General features: G+C 46.2%; 1 protein-coding gene across 3 annotated transcripts in view; it reads left to right on the top strand.

Moving 5' to 3' along the window:
* The window catches only part of SH3PXD2B (SH3 and PX domains 2B), a 137,103-nt gene that overhangs the window by 45,623 nt on the left and 73,461 nt on the right, over positions 1-18,019 (top strand). For all 3 annotated transcript variants that reach the window (XM_032626856.1, XM_032626854.1, XM_032626855.1), the window contains exon 4: positions 6,659-6,735. In XM_032626856.1, coding sequence (XP_032482747.1) covers positions 6,659-6,735 — 77 coding nt within the window. The remainder of the gene's footprint in view (positions 1-6,658; positions 6,736-18,019) is intronic.

Here is an 18,019-nt window from a genome sequence, read left to right on the forward strand (position 1 = left end):
TTTGCTGTTTACCAGCTGCTTGACCTTAGGCAAGACACTTCACTTCTGGGATCCTCGGTTTCTCCCATCTCTAAAATGAGAATAATTCAAGGTCATACAGTTTGTGTGGTGAGTGGCATCTATTATAATGGCTAGTGTATTTGTTTTCTTTCTTTCTTTTTTTTTAATTGGGGTATAGTTGTTTTACAATGTTGTGTTAGTTTCTACCATACAACGAAGTGGAGTTCCCTGTGCTATACAGCAGGTTATTAGTTATCTATTTTATACATATTAGTGTATATTTGTCAATCCCAATCTCCCAATTCATCCCAGCCACCCCCCACCCCCTGTATTTGTTTTCTGTTGTGCATAACAAATTACCACCCAGTTAGCAGCTTAAAACGATACCCATTATTATCTCACAGCTCTGTTGGTCGAAGTCCAGGCAGGCTCAGCTGGGTTCTCTGTTTAGGGTCTTAAAAGACCAAAGTCAAGATCTTGGCTGGACTGGGCACTTACCTGGAGGTTCTGGGGAAGAGTCTACTTCCGACCTCATTCAGGCTGTTGACAGAATTCAGCTCCTTGCAGCTCTAGAACCCAGATACCTGTTTCCTCCCTGGCTGTCTGTTGGGGACCCCCTCAGCTTCCAGAGGCTACCTGTATTCCTCATCCATCTTCAATCTGGCAACAGGGCACTGAATCTCTCTCCCGTTCTTGGAATCTCTAACTTCCCCTCCTGCCACCAGCTGGAGAAAGCTGTCTGCTTTTAAAGGCTCATGTGATTACCTTGTACCCACTTGGCTAATCCAGGATAATCTCCCTCTCTTGAAATGAACTGAGGCATATCATATAACATGGAGTGAGATTCCATTGTATTCACAGGCTCTGAGATTAAGGTGGGACATCTTTGGGGGGCCATTTAAGAAATTCTGCCTGCCTGCATACCCGCCTGAGTGGGCCAAGTACCTTCTGAGTGTCAGGCACTGTGGAGGAGTTAATGCAACCATGGCTGGTCCCTGCTCTCAAGACATTCAGTGTCCCCTTCCCCCCAAAAAAATTCTTACCAAAGGGATAACATCAAGGCTTCAACTCAAAAACCTGGGTTACCCAAACCAATGTTACAGCTTCAACTAATAATAGCTTCCATTTATTAGATCTCTATTGTGGGCCAGTCACTGGGCTAAGTGCTTTACATTCATTAGCTTGTTGAATCCTTAGAACAATCCTGCAGGGCAGCCATTACTATGCCCATTTCACAGATGAGGAAATTGAGGCTCCGAGAAATTATAATCGCTTGCATAAATGGCAGAGCTGGGATTCAGTCACAGGTATGGCAGGCTCAGAATTCGTGCCCAAAGTCAGACAGCCCAGGTTCAAATCCCAGTGCCCCTAATCGTCTACTCTGTTCCCTTGGGTAAATTCCTTAAGCACATGGAGTTTCATTTCTACGTTTGCACGTTGGAGATCATAGTGGTACTTAAATGATAGAGTTGTTAGAAGGATTAGGTAAGTGCCTGGTATGTAATTAGCAATTAAGCACTCACTAGTACCTTTATGTACAGGTAATCGGCAAATTGACAATCACCCTAAATCACAAATATTTAGAGCTGGCCAGCCCTTTAAATCTTTTTCATAATGCAGACAAGGGGGCAGGCACTGAGATGGATCACCCAGGGGCCCATTCTCCCCTCCCCCACTGCAGGATTCTGCAATCAGCACATCCGTGCGTTCTTCTGGATAGTGTCATCATTGAGTGAGTTTAGAGACGGGGTAGATGTATTTGCCAGGCCCCCATTTACTGGGAGATCACTGGCCTAAAAAAAAACTAATGTTTTTAGTTCTTCCACGGGGAGAGAACGCTGGAATTTTTTTCCTTATTGGAGGAAAGCCGGTATGCCAGCTGCAGTGGCCACATCTCAGCACCCGAAGCATGTGCTTTGGAGTTCAACAGGCCCAGTCCTGTGACCTCAAGCATACGACATCTCCCCCCCACCTTTGAGCCTCAGTTTCTCATGTGTAGAATGGGACAGTGACCCCTGCTTCACAAGCTTCTCTCCCTGGCGCGTGGCAGGTTCTCAGTAAAGGCAGAAACAGGGTCCTGGGACGTTCCTTTGGAATTTTGGGGCCTTTCATGTCTTGGAGTCCTACTTAAATGATCAATCTGGAGATTTAAGTTGAAATGGGCTCTAAATGTATATTTTTCTTCAAGGAAAAAAAGGAAAGCAGTGAGTTATAACTCTTTGCTGGTGAAAGGCAAAACCAGCTGTGGAAAAACTTCCCAGGACAGGGAAGAACTTGAGCCGACCCTCTCCCCAGCCCCTGAAAGCTTTCGTGGTTATGTAATCCTTTTCCACCCACGAATTCATGAAAATGCTGTTCTCAGGGACTTGGCTCCATTGTCCCTGCTCAGGACACCCACTTGTAGCTTGGAGAGGCCTCGTTGGGCCCTAAGACCCCTGGAGCATCCCTTCCCAGCCCACCTCTTAGCTTTTCCTTGAGGCCGAGCCCAAGGGCGGGGACGGGTGGGAGAAACGTCCCCTCTCCTAGGGGTCAGTTTTCTGCCAAGACTGCCACGTCAGCAGAACAAAAGCGAGTTTCATGTTAGCACAAAGGCCGGGAGGGGGGCGGGGGCGGGGAGAGCAGCCCTGTGCAATTTTCCATCCCAGCAAGAGCTGGGGAAGCCAACTTGGCAGAGGATGCGGCTTGAAAAATAAGAATTACAGTTTGGCCTTCCTCCACTATGGAAAACAAAAGCCTGCTGGTTCCCACCAAAGGCTGTTCTCTCCTCTGATCACCCTTCCCATTCCAGGAAGGCTGGCCTGAGGGGAGGGCTGGGTGCGGGCTCTCTAGCCCTCCTTCTCCGTGACTCACACAGAAGCTTCACAGCAAGCAGCAGATCCGCATTTCACCTGGAGGCACCGGCCAGGGGGACGCTGGCCACTCTGTTCTGCCCCACAGCCCGGGGCCTGAGCGGTAACTCCACTCCGCTGTGGATAAATGATGAATTAGCCTGTCAGAGGCAGGTCTTAAGAAGCCAAGTTAGGGGATGAGGACAGGAGAGGCGCTCTTCCTTGTAGAATATAGGTCAGTATCATGTAACCTATTTTTTAAACAAAGTAATTACCCTTATTTAAGCACCTAGGGAGGGCCAAGCCCTGTACTGGTGTACCACGGAGATGACTACTAAGGGATAGGGGCTGCTCTCCCATTTTACAGATGAGGAGACTGAGGCTCTGCCAGGTAAATGCATTTCCCAAGGCAGCACAGGAAGGAATAGACCCCCCTGGGATTGGCTTGGGGCCTCACTGACCCTGTGGAGCCTGTGGCCTCCGTGCTACTCCTGCCGAGGGGACTTCCTGTCCCCACTACTGGCAGGGCACCTGACATGTGCCCAGAGACTCACTGAGGCCACACAGGAAGAGGAGTGACATTATTGTGCCACACCCCCAGGAGACGTTGAAGGCGCCTGAGTTCTTTTTTTTTGTTTTTTTAACATCTTTATTGGAGTATAATTGCTTTACAATGGTGTGTTAGTTTCTGCTTTATAACAAAGTGAATCAGTTATACATATACATATGCTCCCATATCTCTTCCCTCTTGCGTCTCCCTCCCTCCCACCCTCCCTATCCCACCCCTCTAGGTGGTCACAAAGCACCGAGCTGATCTCCCTGTGCTATGCGGCTGCTTCCCACTAGCTATCTATTTTACGTTTGGTAGTGTATATACGTCCATGCCACTCTCTCGCTTTGTCCCAGCTTACCCTTCCCCCTCCCCATATCCTCAAGTCCATTCTCTAGTAGGTCTGTGTCTTTATTCCTGTGCCTGAGTTCTTGGTCCTCTCCCAGCCCCTGCAGGCCGGGCCTCGGGCAAATTCTCTTGGGCCCGTGGTGGCTCTGAGGTGGCCCTGTGCCGGGGCGGTGCTAACACCATGCCCTTTGTAAATTTTTCTAGTCAGGTCACAGCCTTCTCAGTAAGAGACCTGTACACCCCTCTCTCCACCCTTCCTCTGATTTTATAGAAGGGGAAATTATACCAAACTGGGACCACAGTGTTGTTGGTAGGCACCCCTTCGCCCATTTTGAGAAATAGATTAGAGGGCAGGAAGCGTTTGCTATGTAGGATTTCTCTTCACAGGCACACACTTCTTATTTTTCCTGAAGGTTCAGGATTCTCCTAGGAATTCTGATCTTCAAGTGGTCCCACCCATGAGGGTGGTGATTATTACTCCCACCCAGGGAAGGACTGCCCCACCCAGAATGTCAACAGGGGCCCTCCCTGTTGGAAAGCACTAGTGCCAGGAAGGCAGGCCCCCCGGTGCCTGTGCACAGAGGGCTCACACAGAGCCTGCACCTAGGGAGTGAATGAGGGAATATCGTCGGCTCTAGGGAGGCCAGGTTGTAAACTCCTTCCCACTTTGCTGAACAATTTGCTTTTTTCGTTTTAAATGACATGAACATTTTCTGATTCCCAAAGCAGTCAATATTTATAGTAGGCACTTTGCAGAAAGTATAAAGAAGAACACAAAAAGGCTTTGTCTTCTACCCTCGGAGACAAGCACTATGAACCCTGTGAAGCATTTTCTTCTAGATTTTTTTTCTCTTCTAACAAGTGTGGTGTATCAGAAATTTGACTCACTCATCAGAATTAAACCCATCACCATTATAAAGAAAGGAGATCCTTGTTATTAAGGAATATAAGGAGTATGTATTTCATCTCATTGTGGGTTCTTTTTTAATTAAATGGAAATGAACAAAAAAAGGATTTCTATTAGGTTGACCATATCGACTTCATTTCCTGATTGTGCCTTTTTGCCCAAGAGCACGTTGTCAGATTATTTTAAATGTGATCTTAACCATATGGTCTTTTTGGGTACAAATCTCCCTGACCACCTTGCATTGCAAATCTTTAAAAGTCAATAGGCTGTTTCCCATCATCCCTTTCGATTCTGTCCTATGATGAAAACTCTTTATGGGCCTTTCCTAGCGTCTTGTCCCTGCTCACCCAAGGTTGACCCATGGAGACAGCAGTCTCACCAGCACCATCTCAGATGAGTGGTTAACCTCTCCTCACCCTGCCAGCCTCGTAACCCAAATTCTTCTCCAGGACCTACCTCCTTGGACCAGAAGTAGGTGAAGTTCTTAGTAGGTCTCCATGCTCTGCAGTCTGGAGAGCTGTGGTCTCCCTGTGCATTCCTTTTTGACCCCTAGAGACCTCCTGGTCGCCCCGCATGAGCGTGGCAGGGGGTCTTGTCTCCATCCCCCCACCTCTTTGTCGCTCCTTGATGTCTTATTTCTGATTTTCCAGCCCCTGCCTCTGTGACAAATCCAGAATGGTGTGGCCATGCTGTCTGGATCCTCAGTGCGTGAGCTTGGCCACCATCTCCCCATGAGAGGACCTCCTTTAAGACTCTCGGGAACCCGCTGATTTGCTTGAAACAAACCTCACCCATAATGTTTCAGCATCTTGGATATTTCCTGAGACCCTCAGTGGCATCATTTATATACTTGTCTTTGCCTGTGACCCATGTCCTCTGCCCATACGTCACACTGGAGATTCTGGTACCACACCCCAGGGCTCAGATGTCACCCAGCAAGTAGTGAATGGACTGTTAGTATTCGGTGTGGTAGGAGGGCTTGGAGCCCTCTGTTACAAACACTTATTGGCGAAGGAATTGAAGGGATTTGTCATCCTGGCAGGTGGAATCCACCTTCATGCATTGATCAGACGTGAGTGCCATGTGGCAGGGGCAAAAAGTTGACTAAAGCCGAGTCAATCCCTATTTGGGCGGAGCCCCGTGACTAGTAGGAAGGAAGAAGACATGTAAATCGACAATGTGATGTGTACAATCAGAGACAGGAACTCTTTTTTTTTTTTTTTTTAGTTTTATTGAAGTGTAGTTGATTTACAATGTTATATTAGTTTCTGGTGTACAGCAAAGTGATTCAGTTATACACATATATATTCTTTTTCATATTCTTTTCCATTATGGTTTATCACAGGTTATCGAATGTAGTTCCCTGTGCTATATAATAGGACCCTATTGTTTATCCATCCTATATATACTACTTTGCCTCTGCTAATCCTAAACTACCAATATTTACCGCCCCCCCCCACCCTTGGCAACCGCAAGTCTGTTCTGAAAGAGATAAGAACTCTTAACCTATTTGAAGTGTGTAAGAGTTTCCCAGCAGGGGTAGTGGGTGGGGAAGGTATTCCAGGCAGAGGGAAAGGCACAGAATTATGAGAGAGCGTGGAGTACTGGGAAAACATCAGACTAGAGCAGAAGGTATACAAAGAAAGAGGAGGGAGGGGGACTGAGCTGTTGGGTGAGGGCATATCTGAGTGTTCGCTGAACTGCTCACCGCATCTGTGAAGCTTATGGTTGGACAGGGGACCTCCGATCATCAGGTCTTCCTTCCTTGGTTTGATTTCAGCCTCCCTTATCTCACCAAAACTTGTCCACTGAGCCCCACTCCCTCAAGCCCTTGCGCTAGAGCTGTGAACAGGGCTTTGGAGGACCAAGCATGGGGTCATCCAGGCCCTGTGGATGTCCAGCAGCCAGCAATTTAGGTACCACTCAGGCCTACCTACCAGAGGCAACTACATCCTCACCCTCCCAGGTTGCTGAGAGCTTGTCACTGCTCCCTTACAATGCTGTATGCACTCTCATCTCCCGCAGGCAAAATTCTCTTCCGACGGAGCCACATTCGGGATGTGGCCGTCAAGCGCCTGATACCAATCGATGAATACTGTAAGGTGAGTCTGAGAAATGCCAACACTTCCTGTGTCTCGTGTCTTCCCTGTGGGTAGTTTTAGGGTTTTTTCGTTTGTTTTTTCTTTTCCTTTTCTGACTACAGGATGCCCATTGTGAAAGATCTGTACGGGTGAAAAAAATATAAAGAAATTAGAAAAACCAATCACCCATGATCCTTCAACTCAGAGGCAACAATTCTGAAGGTTTTTACATATTTCCTTTCTCTCCTTTCTCTCTGCGTGCATTTCTTTATGGTATTGAGATCATCCCATATGTGTTATTTTTGTCGCTCTTTCTCTTTTCTCTCCTATTAAAAGAATTTCCCCATGCTATTAAAAAAAATCTTCTTGAACCTGCTTTTAATGGTTGCATAGTATTCCACTGTGCATAAATATTCTAGAAGTTATTCAGCCAACCCCTGTTGGACAGTGCAGCTGGCTTCCAATCCCTTAAATGTTCTCAACCACGAGGGGCCTCCCTGCCTTTTGGTTATGTTTTGTTTGACTTGAGGCTGAGGTCAAGAAAGAAGCATATTTTTCTTTTGTTTAGCTTCCCTAATCTTTAGTATTTATTCCTCTAACTTAAGATCACTAGCGGTTTGATTGGAGAAGGGTAGGAATAGAAAAAATGCCTTAAAAATGGAGCAGTGAATGCTTTCTCCGCCTAAGATCAGGAGCAAAAGCAAAGTATATTTGCTCTCTCCACCTCTGATCTACATTTTACTGGAGATTCTAGCTGGTGTAAGTTGGCAAGAAAAAGGAATAAAAGGCATACAGATTAGAAGGGACTGCCTTGATTCACAGATGACATGATTCTACTGTAGAAAACCATAAGGAGTCCACAAAAAGACTTATAAATGAGCTTAGTGAGATTACAGGATTCAAGACAAATATTAAAAAATCAATTGTAGGGCTTCCCTGGTGGCGCAGTGGTTGAGAGTCCGCCTGCCGACGCAGGGGACACGGGTTCGTGCCCCGGTCCGGGAAGATCCCACATGCCATGGAGCGGCTGGGCCCGTGAGCCATGGCCACTGAGCCTGCGCGTCCAGAGCCTGTGCTCCGCAACGGGAGAGGCCACAACAGTGAGAGGTCCGCGTACCGCAAAAAAAAAAAAAAAAAATCCACCTGCCAGGGGCTTCCCTGGTGGCGCAGTGGTTGAGAATCTGCCTGCTAATGCAGGGGACACGGGTTTGAGCCCTGGTCTGGGGAGATCCCACATGTCGCAGAGCAACTAGGCCTGTGAGCCACAACTACTGAGCCTGAGCGTCTGGAGCCTGTGCTCCGCAACAAGGGAGGCCGCGATAGTGAGAGGCCCGTGCACCGCGATGAAGAGTGGCCCCCGCTTGCCACAACTAGAGAAAACCCTTGCACAGAAACGAAGACCCAACACAGCAAAAATTAATTAATTAATTAATAAACTCCTACCCCCAACATCTTCTTTAAAAAAAAAAAAAAAGAATCCACCTGCCAATGCAGGGGACATGGGTTAGATCCCTGGTCGGGAAGATCCCACATGCCGCGGAGCAACTAAATGCATGTGCCACAACTACTGAAGCCTGCGCACCTAGAGCCCATGCTCCGCACAAGAGAAGCCACTGCAACGAGAAGCCTGTGCACCGCAACAAAGAGTAGCCCCCCTCACTGCCACTCGAGAAAGCCTGTGCACAGCAATGAAGACCCAACACAGCCAAAAATAAATAAGTAAATTATTTATTTATTTACTGGGGAGAGAAAGGAAAGACTGCATGCAGTACTGGTGTAAGGATAGGCAGATGGACCACTGGAAGAGAACTGAGAGTCTAGAAGTAAACTCTTCAGATTTATACTCAACTGATTTTCAACAAAGGTACCAAGGAATTCAGTGGGAAAGGGTAGTCTTTTTAACAAATGATGGGATCATGGGATATCCATATGCAAAAAAATAAATTTTTAAAATTGGACTGTGACCTCACACCATGCATAAAAAATCAGCTCAACTCAAAATGGATCATAGACCTAAATATAAAAGCTAAAACTATAAAACTTCTAGAAGAAAACATAGAAGAGAATCTTCATGACCTTGGTTTAGGCAAAGAGTCTTAGATATAACACCAAAAGAGAAAAATTGATATGTTCCACTTCATTAAGCTTACACATTTCTGTGCCTCAAAAGATGTCATGAAGAAAATGAAGACATGCCACAGATTAGGAGAAAATATTTGTAAGTCATATATCTGAGAAAGGACTTGTGTTGAGACTATATAAACAACTCTTACAACTCAAAAATAGAAAGACAACCCCAGTTTAAAAATAGACAAAAGAGGGCTTCCCTGGTGGCGCAGTGGTTGAGAGTCCACCTGCCGATGCAGGGACATGGGTTCGTGCCCCGGTCCGGGAAGATCCCACATGCTGTGGAGCGGCTGGGCCCGTGAGCCACGGCCGCTGAGCCTGCGCGTCCCGAGCCTGTGCTCCGCAACGGGAGAGGCCACAGCAGTGAGAGACCTGCGTACCGCAAAAAATAATAATAATTTAAAAAATAAAAATAGACAAAAGATTGAATAGAAACTTCACCCATGAAGACATACAATGCTTAATAAGCACAGAAAAAGTTGTTCAACATCATTAGTCATCAGGGCAATGAAAAATAAAACCATGATGAGATGCCTACACAGCCTCCAGAATGGCTGTAATCAACAAGGCACACAAGAGGTGAGGATGTGAGAGAAAGCGGAGCTCTTCATTCTGCTGGAGACATATGATGGAAACCACTTTGGGAAAACAGTTTGGTAGTTTCTTCAAAAGTGAAATGTATCATACGATTATTCTCAGGTACATACTCACGAGAAGTGAAAACTGTCCACACAAAGAATTGGATGCAATTGTTCATGGCAGCATTAATTCGTAATAGCCCCAAATTGGAAGCAATCCATATGTCTATCATCTGGAGAATAGATAAAGAAAATGTGGAACAGGCATATGATAGAATATTGTTCGACAGTGAAATCCTGATTAAGGCTGCAAGATGAAAGGATCTCAGAAACATGGTGCTACGCAAAAGAAGCCAGATGCAAAAGACTATATGTTGTATGATTCCATATACATGAAATGTGCAGAAAAGGCAAATCTAGAGAAAGCAGGTCAGTGGTTTCCTGGGCCTTGGGGCAGTGGAAGTGGAGATGGACTGCAAATGAGGTTGGGGACATTTTTGAGGTGATGGAAAAGTTCTAAAACTAGAATGTGGTGATGGTTGCCCAACTCTATAATTTGAATTTGAATCATTGTGTACTTCTAATGGGTGGATTTTATGGTGCATAAATTATACTTCAGTAAGTCTGCAGAAAAAGTTTGAAGGGAGAAAGTGTGGGGATAGACACCCCTCTCTTGGCAGGAAATGTCACAGAAGGGCAGAAAATCACTCCTGATTGAGCATCTTCTCTTTACCAGACATGACCACATTTCATCCCTCCGATAACATGGAGTACGTGTTCTTTTTCCCTTTGTGTTGATGAGGAAATGGAGGCCCAACAAAGTTACTCACAATAAGAGTATTCGAGACTTTGAGAGATGAACCCAGCCCTTTTAGGACTTGGCACTCGCATACCACTTATGGCCTCTCTAAGAAAGTACAAATTCAAGAGGCCAAAGTAGTTAAGCACGTGTTTCCTAGAAGCAGTTAGACTCAGGCTCTTCTCTCTCCTAAGGATACCCTTAAAAAAGGGATGGCGGGCTTCCCTGGTGGCGCAGTGGTTGGGAGTCCGCCTGCCAATGCAGGGGACACGGGTTCGTGCCCCGGTCTGGGAAGATCCCACATGCCGCGAAGTGGCTGGGTCCGTGAGCCACGGCCGCTGAGCCTGCGCGTCCGGAGCCTGCGCTCCGCAACCGGAGAGGCCACAACAGTGAGAGGCCCGCGTACCGCAAAAAAAAAAAAAAAAAAGGGATGGCGACGAGGGGCGGGGCTCGTCACTCAGGCCCAAAGACACCACTGCTGCCTCCCAGATCTCAGAGGAAAGTTCAGATCTTTGCTCTTTGTCCTTTTCCAAACCTCTGGAGCCTAAAATTCCTTTGTCCAGGCCCTGCTGGCAAGAACTTTGAACCCTTGCGGTCACCTTAGCCAGCTGGCAAGTTCCACCTGGTACCTTCCCAGAAACCTCAGCCCGAGTGTGCTCTCTGCTTCTTCCCCAGCCCACCCAACTTCTCTCCAGTCACACCTTCTTCTCACCCAGGGCTTCCCAAACTCCTGGACATTTGATTTGGAAAAGGACATATAAAATCTTGGAGGGATAAGGGACAGCAGCAGCTGCCTGTATCTGGCTATGCCTGGAATGGTCCAGAGATCATGAACTGACCTGGATTAACCACAGGGAGGAAACTGCTTATGTTACCTTATGTTACATGAGCCGCATGGAAGTTACCACCCCTGCTATTAATGCATCATAAGAAGCAGAGCAGTTATTTGGGGGTTTTAGTTGGCCAAATTCCCTGGGCTTAGCTTCAAGGGTACTGCCCTCCTGGAAGGAGATGAAACCATCCCTTTTGTTACAAGGCCTGTGAAGTCTTTTAGAGACTGCTAGACCTTTATGTAACATTTGGTCTCTGTTATTGACATTGTTGTGAGCTGACTTAAGCCGATTTTGATCTATCACTGTCAGCCTTATCTTGGTAGAAATTGGTAGTTTTCCAATAGGTAAAGATAGAGGAAGGCTGTAGATGTCCCCAAACCTAGCTACCAGCTAGGAAGAAACTTTCTGCTCTACCAGACCCATCATAAAGTTACAGTATTTAACATAGTATGGTGTTGGCACAACGATAGACAACTATTGAAAACAAAATAGAGAAACAGACCTATGTGTATTTGGACACTTTGATACTAACAAAAGCAGCTTTGTAGATCAATTGAGGAAAGGTAGGATTCCTCGGTAAATGGGTATCCGTGTTGGAAAAAACAAAAAAGATAACTAACCCCTGCCTTGTACACACATGGAATCCTTTCCAAGTACATTGAAGACCTAAATGTAAGAGGTAATTATAAAAGGTTTTAGAAGATAAAAATAGGAAAATATCTTCATAATCTCTTAGAGGGACTTCTAAAGACACAAAAAGTACCAAGCATAAAAAGATTGATTTATTTGACTACAGTAAATTTAAGGACTTCTGTTCATCAAAAGACACAATGAAAACGAGACTCGGGCTTCCCTGGTGGCGAAGTGGTTGAGAGTCCGCCTGCCGATGCAGGGGACGCGGGTTCGTGCCCCGGTCCGGGAGGATCCCACATGCGGCTGGGCCCGTGAGCCACGGCCACTGAGCCTGCGCGTCCGGAGCCTGTGCTCCACAACGGGAGAGGCCACAATAGTGAGAGGCCCGCGTACGCAAAAAAAAAAAAAGAAAACGAGACTCAGCCAAATCCTGCCACACATACAAGCATTTGTTATCAAGCAGCTCCCTAAACAGACTCTCAAGTTGTTCTATAAACTCAGTCAAATACCAGCTGTCTTGTCTGACACTGCTTTGCATGAAAGTTTCCTTAAGACAGATGCAATGGTATCCTAGTGGCAGGATCAGCTAATCCTAACCATGGTCTGACAGTGAAATCTTCAAGAGGTAGAACACAGAGGGGTTCAGAATCCTAGAACCAGGGTACATGAAGAAGGATGTATAATGCTGGGCTCGCCATGTTCTGTTCATGCAAGGGCCACCGCTCATTTCACCAGTGAAGAAAATTATTTCTAACAACTGTTATGCTAGTAAATAGAGGCTATAGTGTTGGTCAGAGGTGAAGATAGCTGAAGCCCCAAAGTAGCCTTTTCTCAAATGAGAACTTGTGATTAGAGTCTCCTACTGCTGAAGTGTTCATTCCGATGAGGGTACTTCAGATATTAACTCACCATTATTAGAGTGTAGGTTAAATCTAACACACGCACACACACACACACACACACACACACACACCTATGAACGTGTGAGTGTGTATGCCCATGCTGTAGTATTTTTATTTTTTTAGTTTTTATTTTATTGAAAGTATAGTTGATTTACAATGTTGTGTTAATTTCTGCTGTACAGCAAAGTGACTCAGTTATATATATATTTTTTTTCATATTCTTTTCCATTATGGTTTATCATAGGGTATTGCATATAGTTCCCTGTGCTATACAGTAGGACCTTGTTGTTTATCCATCCTGTATATAAATAGCTTGCGTCTGCTAATCCCAAACTCCCAATACTTCCCTCCCCCACCCCCTCTGCTGTGCTGTAGTATTGGGTTGACCAAAAAGTTCATTTAGGTTTTTCCGTAACATCTTACCAAACAAACATTTCGGCCAACCCTAATGTTTTTTTTTTTTTTTTTTTTTTTGCTGTACGCGGACCTCTCACTGCTGTGGCCTCTCCCGTTGCGGAGCACAGGCTCCGGACGCGCAGGCTCAGCGGCCGTGGCTCACGGGCCCAGCCGCTCCGCGGCACGTGGGATCCTCCCAGACCAGGGCACGAACCCGTGTCCCCTGCATCGGCAGGCGGACTCTCAACCACTGCGCCACCAGGGAAGCAACCCTAATGTTTTAAAGTAAACTCTATAGGCAGTATAACAGTAGTGTTTACCAGACTCCAGTCCCTTGAGACCTCCCTTGAAGATTTTTACCATATTCTACTACCTATATTATTATTAATATTTTTCTTTATATTAATTCACTTTTTTAACCTCTTTAAAAATATATATTTTAGAGAAAATTTTATATCACAACCATAATGTGAAACTGGTATCACATACCCTAAAAGTAAAAATAAAAGCAGTGATGCAACAGCAACAAAAACTGTTTTTAAATGTAGCCAGCTTCTGTTGCTCACTACCAGAGGAAGCTCTGCAGAGCCTGGTCACGCTCGCAGGAAGCAAGTTGGGGAAGTTCTTTCTTCTAGGAATTTTGTAGTTTCAGGTCTAATGTTTAAGGCTTTAATCCATTTTGAGTTGATTTTTGTGTATGGTATAAGATAAGGGCCCAATTTCATTCTTTTGCATATGGATATCCAGTTTTCCCAGCACCATTTGTTGAAGAAGCTGTCCTCTCCCCGCCATGTATTCTTGGCACCTTTGTTGAGGATCAGTTAACCATATGCGTGGATTTATTTCAGGGCTCTTGGCAATGATCTCATGGATATGACACGAAAATCACAGGCAACAAAAACAAAAATAAAGAAGTGGGAATACATCAAACTAAAAAGCTTCTGCACAGCAAAATAAATAATCTATAGAGTGAAAAGGCAAACTACAAAATGGGAGCAAATATTTGCAAATCACATATCTGATAAGGGGTTAATCCCCAAAATATCAATATGTAAGGAACTTATGCATCTCAATAGCAAAAAGAGCTAATACCCCAATTTTTAAATGGGCCAAAGGCTCGAATAGACATTTCTCCAGAGAAGATACACAAATAACCAACAGGTATATGAAAAGTTGCTCAGTGTCGCGAATCATCAGGGAAACGCAAACCAAAACCACAATATGATATCACCTCACATCTGTCAGCATGGCTAGTATCAAAAACAATAACATGAAGTAAGTCAGAAAGAGAGAAACAAATACTGTATGCTAACACATATATATGGAATCTAAAAAAAGTGGTTCTGATGGACCTAGGGGCAGGACAGGCATAAAGACTCAGACGTAGAGAATGGACTTGAGGACACGGGGAGGGGGAAGGGTAAGATATGAGAGAGTGGCATGGACATATATACACTACCAGATGTAAAACAGATAGCTAGTGGGAAGCAGCCGCATAGCACAGGGAGATCAGCTCGGTGCTTTGTGACCACCTAGGGGGGTGGCATAGGGAGGGTGGGAGAGAGACGCAAGAGGGAGGGGATATGGGGATATATCACATATATGGGGATATATGTGATATATATGATTCACTTTGTTATACAGCAGAAACTAATACAGTGTTGTAAAGCAATTATGCTCCCATAAAGATGTACAAAAAAAAACCGAAACAAGACAACTAGTGTTGGTGAGGATATAGAGAAACTGGAAGTCTTGCACACTGTGGGAATGCAAAATGCAGCCACTATGAAAAGCAGTATGCAGGTTCCTCAAGAAATTAAAAATAGCACTACCATATAGTCAAGCAATCCTATTTCTGGATATTTGTCCAAAGGAATTGCAGTCAGGATTTGGAAGAGATATTAGCACTCCCATGTTCATTCCAGCACTATTTACAATAGCCAAGATGTAGAATCAACCTAAATGTGGCCTGTACATACAACAGCATACTATTCAGCCTTTAAAAAGAAGAAGTTCGGCAATACGCAACAACATGGATGAACCTTAAGGACGTTATGCTAGTCACAGAAAGATCAAACACTGTATGCTTCCACTGACGTGAGTTATCTAAAATCGTCAAATTCATAGAATCAGAGAGTGAAATGGTGGTTGCCAGGGGCTGGGGGGGGGGGAAATGAGGAGTTTCTAATCAACAGGCATGAAGTTTCAGTCAAGCAAGAAGGAATCAGCTCTAGAGGTCTGCTGTACAATGGCCAACGGTACTGTGCTATGCACTTAAAGTTCTGTTGAAGACACAAACTCTCTGCTGTGCTGAGTCTTTGTTGTTGCGCGCGGGCTTCTCACTGCGGTGGCTTCTCTTGTTGCAGAGCACCGGCTCTAGGCGCGCGGGCTCAGCAGTTGTGGCTCGCGGGCTCTAGAGCGCAGGCTCAGTAGTTGTGGCGCACGGGCCTAGTTGCTCCGTGGCATGTGGGATCTTCCCAGACCAGGGCTCGAACCTGTGTCCCCTGCATTGGCAGGCAGATTGTTAACCACTGCGCCACCAGGGAAGTCCCACAGCACGCTGTTGTACTTGGCACAGTTCAGAGAGCCAGGGGGTTGACTGAATGTTTATCAAGCAGCTAGTCTATGATGGAAACCTTACAGCCACTTGCTCTGTAGCACAGCCCTCCAGGATGGGTGTTAGTTATTTCCATTTTACAGATGAGCAGACTGAGGCTCAGAGGTGACAGGACATGGCTAGAGCCAGAACCAAGAGCTGGATCTGTCTGACCTTTCATGATTACACAGGCAAGCAGGACTTGCCCTCCTCACCTCTCCTCTCACCTCTGCATCGAGCAGCCATATCTGTCCAAAGGCCCAGGATCCCACGCGGAACAGAACCAGAGTTTTCTTGGAACTGCGGTTCTTTGTCATACTGACCAAACATGAGACAATTCTGGGGTATTTCAGAAGCAGAACTATTGCTGTGCCCCAGGTCATGTTTTTGCTGTTAGCCTGTCGTTCCAAAATGAAAGGGGCAAATATCAAAGCATTTGGTGCTGCCTTTTATGAGTAGCCTGGCTTTGTATTATGCTTTGGGGGTTTGGTTTGGCTTTTACCTCCTAGGATTTGCTCAAAACCTTAAAGAGAACTTGGCACTGTCGGGAGGTTTCCACGGGCCTCGTTGTCCCTTCCGCACTGGTCCATTCGGGGTCTCTGCCCATTTTAGCAGAGAGGCCCCCTGTAGGCAGAAACCATGGCCACCTCAGGGCTTACCCAGGGCCACGTGTCCACGGCCAAGCCTCCTCCTCACGTCCTTTATCCAGCAGATACTTTCAACCAGGCATCAGGGTCCTCCCAGCACTGTCAAGGCATGTGGGAAGGTGCAGGAGGAAATCCTTTGGATTTGGGGTAGAGGAGCTGGAGTCGCTGGGGGACTCAAGTCCTAGTCACTTCCCCAGAACCTCTGTTTCACCATCTCTAAAGTGGGCCAGCCCTTTCAGGGTGACATGACATGATGCAGACGAACACATTTTGGGAGTCACCAAGTGCTGAGCCAACATAAGGGAATGTCGTGTTTGCAGTCTGGGGGGAGCCGCAAGATTTCTGCCCACGAAGCAGCCAGGACACACCACGGTCCAGCATATAATCAGCCCCTTCATTATGTGGTTCCAACTGCAAGAGCTGCAGGGTTTCAGAGGAAAGAGCCCCAAGACAGCAGGAAAATGAATACTCGCTGCTCCAAACCAGAAAGAGGAGGGGCTCAGAAATGGGAAGTGGGATGTATCCACTCTCTCCCTCTTGGGCTCTCTGCCTCTGGCCTGGAAAAGGCTGGTCCCTGGGGATTTGCTACAGAGCAGGAGATACTTCAAGGCTAATGAAAAAAAAATCAGTGAGCCACAAATACCAGGCCCTTAGGTCAGCATCCTTCATCCTATCTTTATCCAGCATAGAAAGTAGACAGTGACCAGGGAAGGCACCCTACTAAAACATGTCCACTTACCTTACAGATGTCCCCACTTTAGTTCTGGGCCAGGTCATACATCAGGAGAGGGGAAGTGGCTTAAAGTCAGAGCCTGACTCAAGGGTCATGTCAGGTCAGCAACCCAAGTGACTACCAAGGGGTGAATAAATAAACAAAATGTGTTGTATACATGGGATGGAATGCTGTTCAGCCTTGAAAAGGAAAGACCTTCTGACACATGCTACAATGTGGATGAACCTTGAGGACATAATGCTAAGTGAATCAACCAGTCACTTAGAGGGTAAATACTGTATGATTGCACTTACATGAGGTACCTGGAGTAGGCAAATTCATACACACAGAAAGTGGAATGGTGGTTACCAGGGGCTGGGGAGGGCTAGTGCAAAGTTGTTGTTTGATGGGTACAGGGTTTTAGTCTTACAAGGTGAGAAGAGTTCTTGGATGGATGGGTAGTGGTGATGGTTCCACAACAGTGTGAACATACTTAATGCCACTGAATTGTACACTTAAAAATGGTGAAGACCGGGGGCTTCCCTGGTGGCACAGTGGTTAAGAATCCACCTGCCAATGCAGGGAACACACGGGTTCGAGCCCTGGTCCGGGAAGATCCCACATGCCGCGGAGCAGCTAAGCCCGTGCACCACAACTACTGAGCCTACACTCTAGAGCCCGCGAGCCACAACTACTGAAGCCCGTGTGCCTAGAGCCCATGCTTCACAACAAGAGAAGCCACCACAGCGAGAAGCCTGTGCGCTGCAACAAAGAGTAGCCCCCACTCACCGCAACTAGAGAGAGCCCGTGCGCAGCAATGAAGACCCAACGCAGCCAAAAATAAACAAATAAATATTTTTTTGAAAAGGTGAAGACAGTAATGATCTATGTGTATTTTACCACAATAAAATTTGTGGTAAAATTTAATTTAAAAATTAAAGCTTTTTAGGGCTTCCCTGGTGGCGCAGTGGTTGAGAGTCCGCCTGTCAATGCAGGGGACACTGGTTCGTGGCCCGGTCTGGGAAGATCCCACATGCCGCGGAGCGGCTGGGCCTGCGAGCCACGGCCGCTGAGCCTGCGCT

The sequence above is a fragment of the Phocoena sinus genome, chromosome 3, assembly GCF_008692025.1.
Source record: "Phocoena sinus isolate mPhoSin1 chromosome 3, mPhoSin1.pri, whole genome shotgun sequence".
Lineage (NCBI taxonomy): Eukaryota > Metazoa > Chordata > Mammalia > Artiodactyla > Phocoenidae > Phocoena > Phocoena sinus.